Source organism: Athene noctua, chromosome 5 (assembly GCF_965140245.1).
Source record: "Athene noctua chromosome 5, bAthNoc1.hap1.1, whole genome shotgun sequence".
Taxonomy (NCBI): domain Eukaryota; kingdom Metazoa; phylum Chordata; class Aves; order Strigiformes; family Strigidae; genus Athene; species Athene noctua.
In genome coordinates this window covers 49,622,190-49,636,364 of record NC_134041.1, presented here as the reverse complement: position 1 = coordinate 49,636,364, position 14,175 = coordinate 49,622,190, and the positions used below count along the sequence as shown (strand labels likewise).

Sequence of the window (14,175 nt, the reverse complement as noted above, 5' to 3'; positions counted from 1 at the left end):
CAAATACAAGTAAGAGAGCAAGGAGTTGTCTCAATTTCCTGATTTCACCTCTGCTAAGAAACACCTATCACTTGGTTTTCAGCTAAAATATTCCATCTCATTAAGATACTAGTTGATTATCATAAGATGCATATATACTATAAACTTCTCAAGTTTTTTTTTTTAAATGTTATACAATTTCCTTGTCATCTGATATCTCCTTGTTATTTCTACACCACATCATTAAGTCACAGAACTTGACTGTTCAGATGACTCATCTTTCCAATGTGATTCACCAAATTACGCAGCTTCTGTAAAATCTTATGAGATTTCAATTGATGTCTTGTGAAGCTGTACACCTCCACCTCATTTTATTATCATTCCTTACTTCTGCCTCCTTCATAGACTACCTCCAGCTTGGCAGTCAAATTTCAGTACAGGAAAAGCCTACCATTTTCAAAAGGTCAAAATCATTGAGCCTTCAAACCAAGGACATAACTTGTATCTCCGTCTTCATTGTTATTTCAACAGGCACTGTGAATACAATATTCTCTTCAACTTCAAATGGGTTTGCATGATTAACCCACATTTACTTCCCTGCAAACTAAACTGAAGCACCAGACAACTCATATAAAAGCAAGAGCAGATCAACTACGCAATATTCTGGCAAGGCAAGGCATCAAAAGAACAAGACCAGTACATTCCTGCTTCAGTACTGTTCCTCCTGGTGGTATATTACAATACAATAGCTAGAAAAGAAAATTTCATTTACGATAAAGCATTCATACAATGACTTCTTAGGGCATAAACTGTAAGACATAATATAAAACATTGCCTCATATAACTGCTTCTGTGCAACTTCTAAGTTCTCCAAGTATAACTGCTTTATAAAAGTATCATGTTCCATTCTTTCAGATAAAAATCCTAAAATGCTACAAACCACTTTTTGATAACAGAACTGCTTTTGACCATAGGGAAAAAAGTTACAGAAAGAATTTTATATTTCTTGTATTTTTTTGAGAAATAGCTTAATTCCTGAAGTCAAGTCATGCTCAGACACTGTCCTAAAGTACACGTGCTGTACCTATTTGCTATGCTGTCATTACACTGAGCATTGGATGCTGATGGTCACTAGCAAAGAAATTCATCCACAAACTAGATGCTTCATGGATTTTTTGCAGAGCTAATATCCTAACAAAAACATCATTAATAGCCATACTACTTTCATAAAACAGAAGCAACAGAGAAAGACCCAATAAAGCAAAGACAGCAGGAACAAAGCATCACTGTGGCACTGGGAATTCTTCCAGTGCCTCAAAAATTACAGGTGACAAGATGACAGAGCTAGGAAGAAAAAGAGAAAAGAATGGGGATATGGACCTGAGAGCAGTGTCCCTATTCAATGACTAGGAAATACTAAAAAAACTAGTAAACACTAAATACTACTATTCTTCCTCCTTATCAAAATTACTTCACCTGTGCAAGAAAAGTATCAGTCAAAACAGATGCTGAATTTTAAACTATAGCACTCTGAAGTAAAATTGTATTCTACTTTTTGAGGCCCTGCTTTTGTAATGATTTCCAGGCAAGCAGTCCCTCAGACCCAGCAAGGTGCTCTGGGGATGCCAGCTTCCACCTGCAAACACAGTACTACAGAGCAGGAGTAAGTGATATATTATCCTGCCCAACTATTTTAATCTTTCAAAGTTATTTTAGTAAATTTACTTTAATTAAAAATTAGCCAGTGTAGTCAAGTTTAAGTTCAACGTTTGAACAATTAAAGGACTGTATTTGAAAACCAATTAACAGAAACTCCTGAGGGCTGTTTCAATGCAAAAATGTAACTAGCTAATAAAAATATGACCCCCAAAGCACAAACTCCAAAGCACTTTTCAAGATTTTGCCATGACAGGCTGTACATATTTAAGTCAAATGCTGGTACATAGGTCTGAGCCAGATGAATGGCTATAAATCAGACCAAAGTAACCAGATGAATGGCAACAGCTCAGCAGATTTTGATGCTGGCTTTCAATCTACATCTGTTGCCTTAAAATTTAGGGTTTGCTTGAAGCTTTTATGTAACTGAACCCAAATACTTCTATGGACACACCTGTGGGTCTTACAACTTACATACCTGAAGTTTACACTTGTATATACTAGAATCTGAATGGCTGCTTGTTTTCAAATCATGTTTCATCTGTCTTTTGAATACACTTGGTATGTTATGCTGACTGCAACACAATCGTTATTCAAGTTCTGGGCCTTTGAAACTATACAAAAACAACAGTAATGTTCAATCTCACATTTTGCACCTGTTCCAAGTTCTGTGTTTTATTTATATACTTCTTTTTTTTTTATTTCCAAACTTCATTACCTAACATTTACCAGAGTAAAGTGAAACCTTTGTTAAGTCAAAACCTCTCTCTGCTCTGTCCTGCAAAGGAGCTACCATTGATAATGTCTTCTCTGTATTATTTACTAATCCATCTTGGTTTACAGTTCTTAGTAACTTACATGAAGATTTCTTCAGCTGCCAATGCCCGGAGTGAAAGAAGTGCTGTGTGCTTCATCAGGAGTCCTGGTGCTGCACCAGCCAGAGTTTTCTCACCTCTCTTACAAGGATGATAGCACTGAACTGAGCACTCTGCAGGAGTCCATGAACTTCAGTTGCAAGCTCAAGACTTTGCAACAACAAAATAAATCTCTGTTCTTCCACAGGTCTTCAGCTCACCTCTTTCCCTCTTGCACCTACCTTTCAATGGCATTGTGACATCCTTGTATGTGTAACAGTGATGTTGCCAGTAACTCAACCAACAATCTACCTCCTCTCTTAACTTCTCAATCCACTTGTATGCTATAATTAAAAATTATTTTTTAGACTAAACTGTACAGTATAGGGTTTTTTTCCTAAAAATCAGACAAATGTAATTACTAAGTTCTGTTACCAAGAATGTAATTTTTAAAAATGGAGCACAGAAAGAGTAATCTCAAAGAAAAAAAAAAAGTAAATCAACCATTCCCATAAAGGACACTTCAGACTGTCCATCATTCTTTCAGGTTACAGGTTCATCAGTAGACAAACCCAGCAATCCTTCTTTTACACATTTAGATATTAAACCAGTACACATTATTCAACACCCATAAAACATCAATCTTCTCTGAATTTGTCACGAAGCTAGAGAATGTATAAGATCCCAACACATTCCTGATGCTGATCTAAATAAATCTGATTGCATACACAAGCAGATAGACTGCATAAGTAGATAAATTGCTCAACATGTTAACATGCTTTGTCACTTTTAAACTCATCAGGAATTCAGCATACTACACAAAAGCTCCAACTACAAGGACCCACAATGATTTAATCAGTGCTACCAAGTTATTAAGAACAACTAATCATGCCAAATCAGGCAACTTTGAAGATGATGAATATTTATAAGGTTTTGTTACATAGTTCATTTCAAATAAATTCTGAAGTCTTGCTACAATTGAAGCATTTTCAGAATCTCGGTCTACAGCTTTTTTGCCAAGTCTGTAGCTGACTTGTAAAATTCCCTCCTAACGATGGTAGTCAGGGCAGATGCTTGCTTCACTCCCATTCCCAGAAGGGTCCAGCTTCTACAGCTTCTAGATCACAGCAGTAAAACTTGGTCTGCCACAGGTTTCACTGCCAACGTGGCAGTAGAAACACCAGTGTACAGGAATTACCATGGCATTAATGAGAAAATACCACATGTGAACTTGGCAAAAACAAGGACCCTGGTAGCTTCACAGGTGAGATCAGGGCCCAGCTAAGTAACTGGCCCAAGTAGTAAAATGATGTCTGTTTTCAACACCCTTGTGTCAGTCAAACAGGGTGAGATACAAAATCAAGACACCATAAAGCTAATTTACCACCCTAAAACTACAGTCTTAACTTGACCACTCCACAGCTTCCAAAGCACCGGGAAAAGGTCAAACAAAAAGGCAGGATTTTATAAAATCTGATGTCAAACACAGCAATAAAGGATAACAAGTTTTTAAAAATTTCTAAATCACTTCAGCTTACTTTTCTTAACCTCTTCAAAAATTGCTCCAAACAATTAATCAAAACACACCCTCCAGGGTAAACAAGTTTTATCCGAGTTCACCAGAAATAGAAAACAATTGAAATTAACCTTTCCCTAGCACTTCTTTGCTTCAATTTTTTACAAGACTGCTGAAAATTAGGCAAATTCCAAAAGGGTTTTGAAGTCTTTCATTATTTGAAAGATGGTTCTTTTTAAAATTTAAGTGGTTTTAATCTGGTTTTAATCTTTAGACAATATGATGATATAGGATCCTCAGAATTATTTCACAAATCTGGCACAGAATGTTTGCTTGCATTGTTATTTTCATCACAGTCTCAAATTGTGCTAAGAACAAGGCTGATAAGGCTAGGTTCTGTGTTGCAGGACCAGCTGCTTGAAAGTGTACTTTACTCGTTTTCTTCAGAAATGTACTCATTAATTCAATTAATTGCTTTATGCATCGAATACTTACAAGTCAGTGGTTCTCATTCTCTCTTCCTCCCTCTCTGACATTTTTTCTCCACCACCCTACAGCTGCAGGGCTTAGTCCACAACCACAGTGAAGCAGTAGCATCTAGTACACGGCCCTGCACACACTGGGAAATATAAAACTGGATGCTACAGGAGAAACCTCTGTGCTTTATTCTAACTGTATTTTGATGTGTATTTCATACATTTTAGCTGCAAGTCGCACATCAGATTGCCCAAGACTCTTTGTAAAGCCAACTCACTTAACACTTTATGCTACCATCTGTCTCATACCCTCAAAAAGAAAAACTTGTGAGGTCTGAATTAAAAAAAAAAAAAAACAAGATGAAACTAAAACTTTAGTTATACTGCATAACAACAAGAAATACACAGAAAGATGAGAGAACTGGCAAGATGATCTGATCTAGCAACAAAAACAGAAAGAACTTTAGGATTCTGAATCATGAGAAGTACTGTAATCCCACATTAAAAGCAATTGCTTATCTAACACTGGAGCTTTGACATAACCAACAGACCTGGCAGTTTACAAGAGTCAGCGGTGTGTTTCAACAAAGTCCTAGCTATTTACCTATTCTGTGTGGGGTTTTTTATGATTTTGTACAATTCAATTCTAGTTCTACTGTTAACACTGTAAGTAAACTTCCAACTCTACAGCTTTTTTTTTTTTCCATTTCCATTGTTCAGGCAAGCTACAGTTCTGACATTCTGAAAACAAGTTGCAGAAGGTCAGAACTAAATAGAAAAGCTATAGTGAAGCAACTTTCAAACAAGCTCCATCAAAAAAACCCTTATTACATATATACAGTGCTATCTCATAAGCATATTTTATCAACATACAGACATCATAAAAGCCGAGAATGTAAAGATGCTCACTGACAGACCATGCATATACAAATACATAACTAGACACAAAACCGATCAAAAAATCAATTCCTCCACAGCCATTTTTTAGCACAAACTTTTTGGTTCCTGTTTTGTTAAAACACCAATAAATCAAAGTTATTATGAAAGCATCTAATATAATAGAATATATCAAAAATTATCAACCCAACATGTGACGTCTCAAATGGTCTGACAGTATTTTTAGTAAATGACTTCTACAATAACCTGGAATGACCCCTAGCTAGAAGCCTAACAGTTCAGTAAAACACTGCAGATAATGAAGTTTCTGTCCCTTCACTCTTTCTTCTTCTGAACCTAACAGGGTAGGGAACTACCTTGTATTCATGTGCAAAATAAATTATATCCTTGAGACTTGGAACAAATTCCCAAAGATACCGTTTCATCTAAGGGATCAAGCCACAGACTTACAAGCAACTGAAGACAGGAAGGAGAAACGGAGCAAAAAAGCTTGCAAACATGCAAATATGAACCCTTCTACGGACTTCCTAACTAGAATAGATAATTTCAGCGCTGTACATGAGATGAAAAGGAGAGAAGAAGTTCTAACTGCAAAATGATCTTGCTACTTGATGTGCCAGATGAAGGTTAAAAATTACGTGAGAAGAAAAATTTAAAGCTGAAAAAAAGTGGAAGGATGGACAGAATTCAGAAATGGAAATAGGGAACATGTAATTCAAAGAAGATTCTTAATTTTCATATGTTCGCCATCTTAAAAAAAAATCATCCCATGAAAGCACTATGTCTGCTCTCATTTCATTATTATTTATGTAAATCCTAATTCACAATTAAAATTAAACAGATGACTAAATCATGATTGTAGGTAGTATGAAAACACAACAGGGCCTACACACCTATATAAAGTTAAATCCAAATACTGCATATATTCACATGCTTAAAGAGGAGTAATCTAGCAGTAGAAACTACAGCCTGAGAAAAGCACTGGCTCCGAATATACACTGTGGATTACCTTTACAATACCGAAGCATACATAGCAATTATGAACAATAACGGTGCATCCGAATTTTGACACACGAGCACTGACAGCATGAATCATCATAACTCACTTCCCCCCCCTCCAAAGGATGCTACTTTTGACGTCTCTTTTGCAGTGTTAAATATAGGCTTTGCTATCAGGATAACGGATACAGTGTTAAAGAAAGAAAGAAAACAACTTAGCCTCCTTCCCTTACCCAGCTCCTTCCTGGAAAAACTTTGCCGAGTTGTTAAGCAGTTTAACTTGCCCCTGAAGTGAGCCGTGCCAAGCCTCCCGCCCGCTCCTCCCTTCATCGAGGTTACCGACTGTCTCCACTGGAACTGCTATCACACACACACACGAAAACAAGACCCACACGACGCCACTACTGGGCAGCTCGTCACAAACCCAGAGGCTGCTCCATCAACTTTGGGTAACTCTGAGAGCAGTTTCTTTTTAAAGAATTCAAACATTTCTTTTAAAAAAATATAGCTTAGGAAGACGTGACAAGTTAAGCAACATGAAAATTCCGGGTTGTTTTGAGAGGAGGGGAGAAAACAACCAACAAAGCAAGCCCAGCGGGCACCTAAAGCCGCGCCATAGGCGTACGGCTGATGAGCCAGCCAGCTCTATCAACGGAGCTGCAGCTAGGGACACAGGGTCACGCCAGCTGGGCCCGCCGCGCACCGGGCTCTCCCGGGAGGGCCCTGCCGGGGGCGGGCAGGGCAGGGCAGGGCGCAGGCCTCCCCGGCACACACGGGCCCGCCGCCCCCAGCTCCCCCACTACTTTCCCCTCGAAGGCTCCGCCGCCAGCCCCGCGTGTCCGCGGCGGCGGCCCGAGCTCCGCTGGCTCCACAGAGCCGGGGGCGAAGCCGCGCTCGGGACGGGGCGGGCGCTCCCCTGGCTGCACAAGGTGCCCCCGCTCCGGCCGCGCCGCCACCTCTTACACAACACAGCGGGGGTCAGCACCGATTCTGCGACCTCACGGCCCCTCCCGCGGTGCCGGGACACGGGGGCCTGCCCCGGCCCACCCGCCCCGGCCCCCCGCCGCGCGCTCACCGTACCCGAGAAAGCTCCAGCGCCGGCACAGAGGGAAAAACCGGGAGGCCGGGGCAGCGCAGGGGCGCGCTAAGCCCAGCAGAGCCCGCCTCAGGACAGGAAGCAGCCGCTGCCGCATACCCCGGCCCCGCCGCCAGCACCCGGCCTCTCCCCGCCACTGCCGCCCGCCCCGGCCCGGCTCCGCTCGCCTCAGCACGCGCCGCTCCTCGGCGCCGCGGCCGCCGGCGGCGCCATCTTCTCCGCCCGCCTCCCCTCGCCGCCTGGCCAATCCCTCCCCGGCGCCCTCGGGGTCCCGTCCGCCCTCTTCGCCCGGCGGGGCCGCCGCCGCCGCCGCGCCGGGCCTAGCGGGGCCCGTACCTGGGGGTGCGGGAGGCTGCCTCTGCTGCCGGGAGGGCCGGGGCTGCGGCTGGGGAGGGGGCAGGGGGCCTCTGGGAGGAGGCGGAGGCGGCGGAGGGGGTGGGTGGCTGGGCGGGGAGCTGGGGCACAGTCGCCGCGGCGGGGGGGCCGGGGAGCTGCGCCCGGAGGAGGCGGACGGGGCTGCGGCGGGAAAGGACTCTGGGGCGGCCCCGTCGCCGCGGGGCTGGGTTGCGCCCGCGAAGGGCCCGTGTTGTGGCCCGGCGCGGCGGGAGCGGCCCGCCCGCTTCCTAGTGGACGGGCTCCGCGTCCCTGCCGGCGAGAGCCAAGACAAAAGGTAATTAGACGCCTCGTAATTTGAGTACAGTGGGTGTGGTGTGGTCCTGAATGGCAGAGATTTCAGATCTCCCAGTGCAGCGGGTGTCAAATCTTCCTCCCCCCTGGGGAGAGAATTTCCCCCGTGAGAGCTCTCCCGCGGGAGTCTGCTCACCTGCCGCGGGGGTCTGCAGCGCCGCAGCCTCGGGCGCAGCACGGGTTTACGAGGTGTAAACGCTGGATAAGGTCGAGCTTCTCTTAGAACTCCCTGTATTTGTTTTTTCTGGGCAGATTTTCCTTTTACTTGGTACGTTTCCCTGTAGGAAAGTCGTGGTTGTGGCTGGCTGCTTTACTGCCTTTCTAGGAAAAAAAAAAAAAAAAAAAAAAAAACCCAAAAAACACCCCCAAAAACCTACTGTTTGCAGTTCTAGTAATGTGCTTTCTTTAGATGCTTCTATTTTCCTATGTCTTATTTCTCAAAGCTTAAAAAAAGAAGAGAAAGAAAAGAACTTAATGTGCTATATTTAATGCCTGATTTTAGCTTCCCCACTGCTTGCCTTCTATTACAGCTGGTATCTCACAGCTGAAAGTTCACCGAACCCTCCCCCTGTAATCAAAAGGTAGAAAAATGTGACCTGACAAGTTAGCTAAGGTTATTTCTGCACACAGAGACGGGACTGAAGATATATCAGAAGTAGCTTTAGTCAGCTTTGGTCAAATTAGCTGTTAGAAGTGGCAGCACGCTGCTCCATATGGTCAACAAAATCTGTCAGGGGATTTGGGTAGACATTCAGCTGCTGGTTTCCACTGAGGTCTGCGCTGCTATAGAGACGCTCTTACCTGAGCTACCCGGTTTAAAACATTCGTGTCTACATCAAGTACACCCACGCTTCTGGCCTCAGTTTAGTCACAAAACTGTCTCTCAAGTTAACCAATCCTGGTTGGAGCAAGGCAGTTGGTAGTTTTCACCTAAATTAACTGGTTGGATTTAGAACTGTGTGGGAGCCTAATTTTGACACAATATGTTAACTCCCGTGAAAATGAAGGATATCTTTGTCCTCATGGGATTCTAGTTTGAGGCAGTCTGGGTTTTTTCCATTTCCTATGTAAAATGTGTATATAAAAGTCAAGACGAGGCCAGAGGGAAAGAAGCCAGGATAAATGGGCAACAAAGCTGTTGCAGGGTCTGGAGCACAGGTCGTACGAGGAGCAGCTGAGGCAACTGGGGGTGTTTAGTCTGGAGAAGAGGAGGCTGAGGGGAGACCTCATCGCCCTCTACAGCTACCTGAAAGGAGGTTGCGGAGAACTGGAGATGAGTCTCTTTAACCAAGTAATAAGCGATAGGACAAGAGGGAATGGCCTCAAATTGCTCCAGGGAAGGTTTAGACTAGATATTAGAAAGCATTTCTTTACAGAACGGGTTTTTAGGCGTTGGAATGGGCTGCCCAGGGAGGTGGTGGAGTTCCCATCCCTGGAGGGGTTTAAGAGTTGGGTCGACATAGCGCTGAGGGATCTGGTGTAGTTGGGAACTGTCAGTGTTAGGCTAATAGTTGGATTAGATGGTCTTCAAGGTTTTTTCCAACCTAGATGATTCGGTGATTCTGTGAAATGGTGAGATCTTAAATCTTAGTTCCACCCCATTACCAGTGCATCAGCGAGGGTGGTACCATTGTGTCTGGCAGAAAGCACACTGGGGGATTAAGAGATTGTGAATTGGAGTCGTTCTCTTAAATTGGATGTATAGTACAAGTGCTTCTGCCTTTATTATTAACACAGGTTGTAAGCATGTTGTATCAGTTATCATGGAGGAGTGAAAGCTATAAAAGTAGACAGAAATTCGGGCAGTTTATTCCTTTTTCAGGTCCTGACAGTTTGCTAGCCTAAAGTAGCCAAATGTGTATATTTAGCTCATGCTGGCCTGATGTATAGTTGCTCTGATAAAGCCTGTCTTTCCCTATAGATCTTGCCTAGGATATACACAGCCAGTCCTGGGAAAATCCAAGCAGACTGCACTAACAAAACTGGTGGTCTGCTAATAGTTGCATCTAAAGCAAGCCTCTACTGCTGTAGCTGTGGTGATGAAAGATCACACCTCCTCATGCTCTGACATAACTATTGCGGCAGAGGTGTGCAACAGAGGTCAGCCTACTGTACTTTACACCTAATTTATACATTGTAATAATTTTTAGTGGCTATTCAATGGCACTGATGTTTATTCAGAGCAGATTGTGTTTTTATAACTTAACCCCTCTTTGTTTTAGTATATAGTAGCCAAAATTACACTCATCCACTATTGGATATCTTCTGTGTTTTAAAGATATTTTTAATACGACACCATCAGCAAAAGAGGACTTTCCATGAAATTACTTTCTCAGTTTAATCCAGTAAATAAGATTTCTTCCCCATTAAATGTTAAGTGCTCGTAGACAATTGGTGCTTTCAGTCCTTCTTCCTCTGCCCCAGTGGAAAACCAGGTGTTGTCCAAACAATCCAATGAATTTATGTATGATTTAGAGTAAGTGTGGAAATTATTCAAAAACTCCCATGAAGAAATGGAGTAGCAGTGTGGAGATCCCTCTTCAGGATATGTGACATAACTGTACAGTGCAGGGGAAATGATCCTTAAGACAGGTTACAAATAATTTAGAATAAAACCAATATTTTATATTCCTCTTGAATATAAAGAGAGGCAGCAACTGTAAAACTGTAAGTACAGTCTTGATATGCTACTAATGGAAGTATATTTTTCCATCTAGCTAAAATTCCAGATTAAATTCAAATTGTAATTTTATATAAAAGGGCTTTGTAGCAAACTGGCCTCAGGCTGAAAAAAGCATAGCTTATGATTGTTATTTCCACTCCAAAATAAATAGTGGCAATTCCATGACAAGGCATATATGAAAGAAACAAAAAAATAAAAATCTGTTGAATGCTTTTAGTGTAAAAATGCTGAATGAATCACATTTTACAATATTAAAGTCAAAAGATAATGAGAAATCAAGGAGACATTTCCTGGTGACTTCGGTGGGTGCTGTCAATTCTATATGTTTCAAATTTTTCTATTTGTTTCTTTTCTTTTTAAAAAGCTGTAAAGGATGTCATCCAGCTGTATGCCTTAACTGAAAATAGGTAAGCATATGGAAAATTATTAGTTTTACTCTCAACTAATGACACAAATGCATACATCCCCCTCCATGTGGTGGTAATTTTTTATTATGATGACTGTAAATATAAAAATATGTAAAAGTGCTCCCGTTTGTGTCAGACAGTGATCTGGCATGCATGTAGAAAAAAGAGATCCTTTATTCTGTGTATTTTCCCTGATTAGTTGAAACCAGTTCTGGTTTTAGTCATGTTATATATGCACTGAGCCCTTATTTTTTTAACAATAAGGTAGTTACTTCATCGTATCTTTCATTTTTAACGATTAAATAATTATCCTGTTACTCTGAATATTAAACTCTCCACATGTTCAATACAGGTTATAGACTCTGTAGCATGTTGATGATCAAAACAGGTGTTACTAAATCTTGAAGAAGTCTCACCCAAACTTATAATTTGTATTAATTATATATCTCTCCATTATTATAACCTTTCTTAATTCTTAGCTAACCACATTTAGTGTCAACAATTTACTATTTGTCAGGCCTCCACACCTATAATTACCCAGGTCATCTGATATAAATCCTAGGAAAACACTAATTATTTTTGAGACATGCATTGTCTATGAATATCACTATAATACAATGACTTCTTGTTGGCAAGCTTTAGTGAAAAATTGTCCTTTTTGATCGGTAAGTGGGGATTAGTAATCTCTACTGAAGTTGTTACATTGGCAGTTGTGTGTATTATTATACAATTGATTTTTCTGTAATGTTTTTGTCTCTCTTTAAAAAAAAAACCCAACATATTTGTCACAGATGATGTACATGTCTTCTTAAAGGTCATTCTCCCAACCACTGTTAAGGCTGTCCTAGGCATTCATGTTTCTTTTTTTCTTGTATTTATTTTTATCACTTGAGAAATGCTAACTCCCTGTTCCCTGTTTGTGTTAGTATCTTTAGGCTTTATCTAGTCTAAGAAAATGTATGACCTATGCTATAAATTGACCTTGTAAAACAGAATTGCAGCTATTAAACTGTATGCATTTTTTAAGCTAACTTGCTTACCAGAAGTACATGTTTTACCACAGCTGTGGCCAAGTTAGCTATCAGCCAGATTCAATTCCCAATAATACAACAGATTCCTCTTGTTTAAATGCAGGTTTGAATGATCTTTTATCTATGTTTGTGAGACACATGTTTATATTTTGAAAAAAATTCTGACTAATGCAAGTTGTACTTTCATACTAGAAAAGAACAAACAGGCAGAAATTAGAAGAAAAGACTTCTTGTGTTCCAGTGCTGCCTTCTTTTGTATGATCTGTAAGAAGGAGTATAGAGCAAAAGGTAAAGATTCGGTATATTCGCATACCTGCATTTGAGTTCTCAATCTAGCAGTAGCTCCTACATGTATTATTTTTGCTCTTGGCATAGAATAAGGGTCATCTCTAGGTTTGCAATGGATATTGCTTTTATCTGATATTAATTTTCCCATTTGGTTAAGTCTTTACTTAACCAAAGCAATGTATTATTGTGATTTTTAGTGTTCCATCAGAGGAAAAAAAAAAAGCATGTGTTAGTAATACCAACTCACCAAACTCATTTTGGTTGGAAAGAGACTGTTAGAAAATACAGATTCCTTAGTTGTCTATGCATAAACATTTTAAGCGTTTTGTTACAAGCTTTTTCTACAGAATCATTGCCTTATTTCTAGATTTGAGGCCGAAAGGTTAAAAATTGATGTTGAATGGCAGTAATTCATCTGGCAATTACTAACTTCCAAATGTCTGTCCCTGCAAAGTAGTCTTCTTTTCATCTAATATATTTTCTTATATATATACTTTAAGATTTGTTGTTTTCAGTGGTGCAGGCAGTAAAGTCTTACATGAAGCAAACAGAAAATACTTTCTCAGAAAGGTTGGAAATGAAAATTGTTATTAATCACTATAAAGATTTCACAGCTCTTGTCCTGTGTCATCATCAGTCTATATTTAGAATGGCAGACAAATTTGTTGAATGTTAATATTTTCCGAATCAATTTCTGCTCACACCAGACTAGGAATCCAACACTCTATGTCCTTTTCCATAAAAATAACGTGTATATTTCTCAGATCTTGTTCTTCATGCCTGGTATAAGATTGATTGGTTCTGACATTGTTCTAACTTTTGAGATAAATGGTAGAGGAACATAATGTGATGCTGCTTCGTGTCACTGTCAGAAAAAATACCGCAAGCCTTACAGGTTAAGATTCATTTATTAACTTTAAGAACTCATGGAGGAGGTATACCTTTCAAAGTAGCCAATTTAGAAGAGAAAAAGAGGGGGGGAGGGGAGCAGAACTTGCAAAATTATAGATGGGTGATGTGAATTTCAGCAACTGGGAAGGCCCTAGAACAACAGCAAAGCACTGTAGGCCTTAAGAGGTAGATGACAGTATGACAGTCTGTAGGAGCCATGCGGATTTGTTGAGAACAAAGCATGTCGGACCAGTTACATCTTCTCTAACATCTGCTTCTTCCCCTCTTCCCACAGACCTGTTATCCTGTTACAGATCTCCACCTAGCAAAGCTTTTAATACCATCTCAGGAAATTCTCACAGGGAAGCTAGGGTGACATAATTTACACTGCTGGCTAGAGGATGCAAGCTTGTACTTGGTGAGTAGTTCTCATGATACAGTTGCAAAATAAAAGGATGGATGTGTTGCACCTGCAGTGCTTTGTCCTGAGCCTTTAACTATTTATTTTCATTCAGACATAGGATTTTCCCACCAATTGAACAGGCAATACCAGCCTGTAAACATGTTGAAAATTAGGTGTAGAATTCAGAGGGATGTTGATGAGTTGCGCCGGAGAGCAATGCAGAGAGGGACCAGAGCAGAGCTCTGCAGGCAGGGTCCACACAGCGCACCGCCGCAGGATGGAAACTGCCTGGCCTAGCAGTTCTGCTGCAGA

At 41.0% G+C, this 14,175-nt stretch overlaps 1 protein-coding gene and 1 long non-coding RNA gene across 4 annotated transcripts in view; one reads left to right on the top strand and one right to left on the bottom strand.

Moving 5' to 3' along the window:
* Positions 1–7,918, bottom strand: part of IDE (insulin degrading enzyme) — a 68,787-nt gene extending 60,869 nt beyond the window's left edge. Inside the window, exon 1 of one of the 3 annotated variants that reach the window (XM_074907478.1) lies at positions 7,810–7,918. Coding sequence is in view for 2 of the 3 variants with exons in the window: in XM_074907477.1 (XP_074763578.1) it covers positions 7,458–7,570 (113 nt within the window). In the remaining variant the exon portion in view is untranslated. Of the gene's footprint in view, positions 1–7,457; positions 7,723–7,809 lie in introns of those variants that run through there. The other 2 variants (XM_074907477.1, XM_074907476.1) reach the window with 2 other exon arrangements.
* An 80-nt stretch (positions 7,919–7,998) lies between these two features.
* LOC141961013 (uncharacterized) lies at positions 7,999–13,935 on the top strand. The gene is made up of 4 exons (XR_012633723.1): positions 7,999–8,143; positions 11,208–11,250; positions 12,474–12,569; positions 13,756–13,935. It is a non-coding gene; the product is annotated as an uncharacterized LOC141961013 (long non-coding RNA).
* Positions 13,936–14,175: the final 240 nt, after the last annotated feature.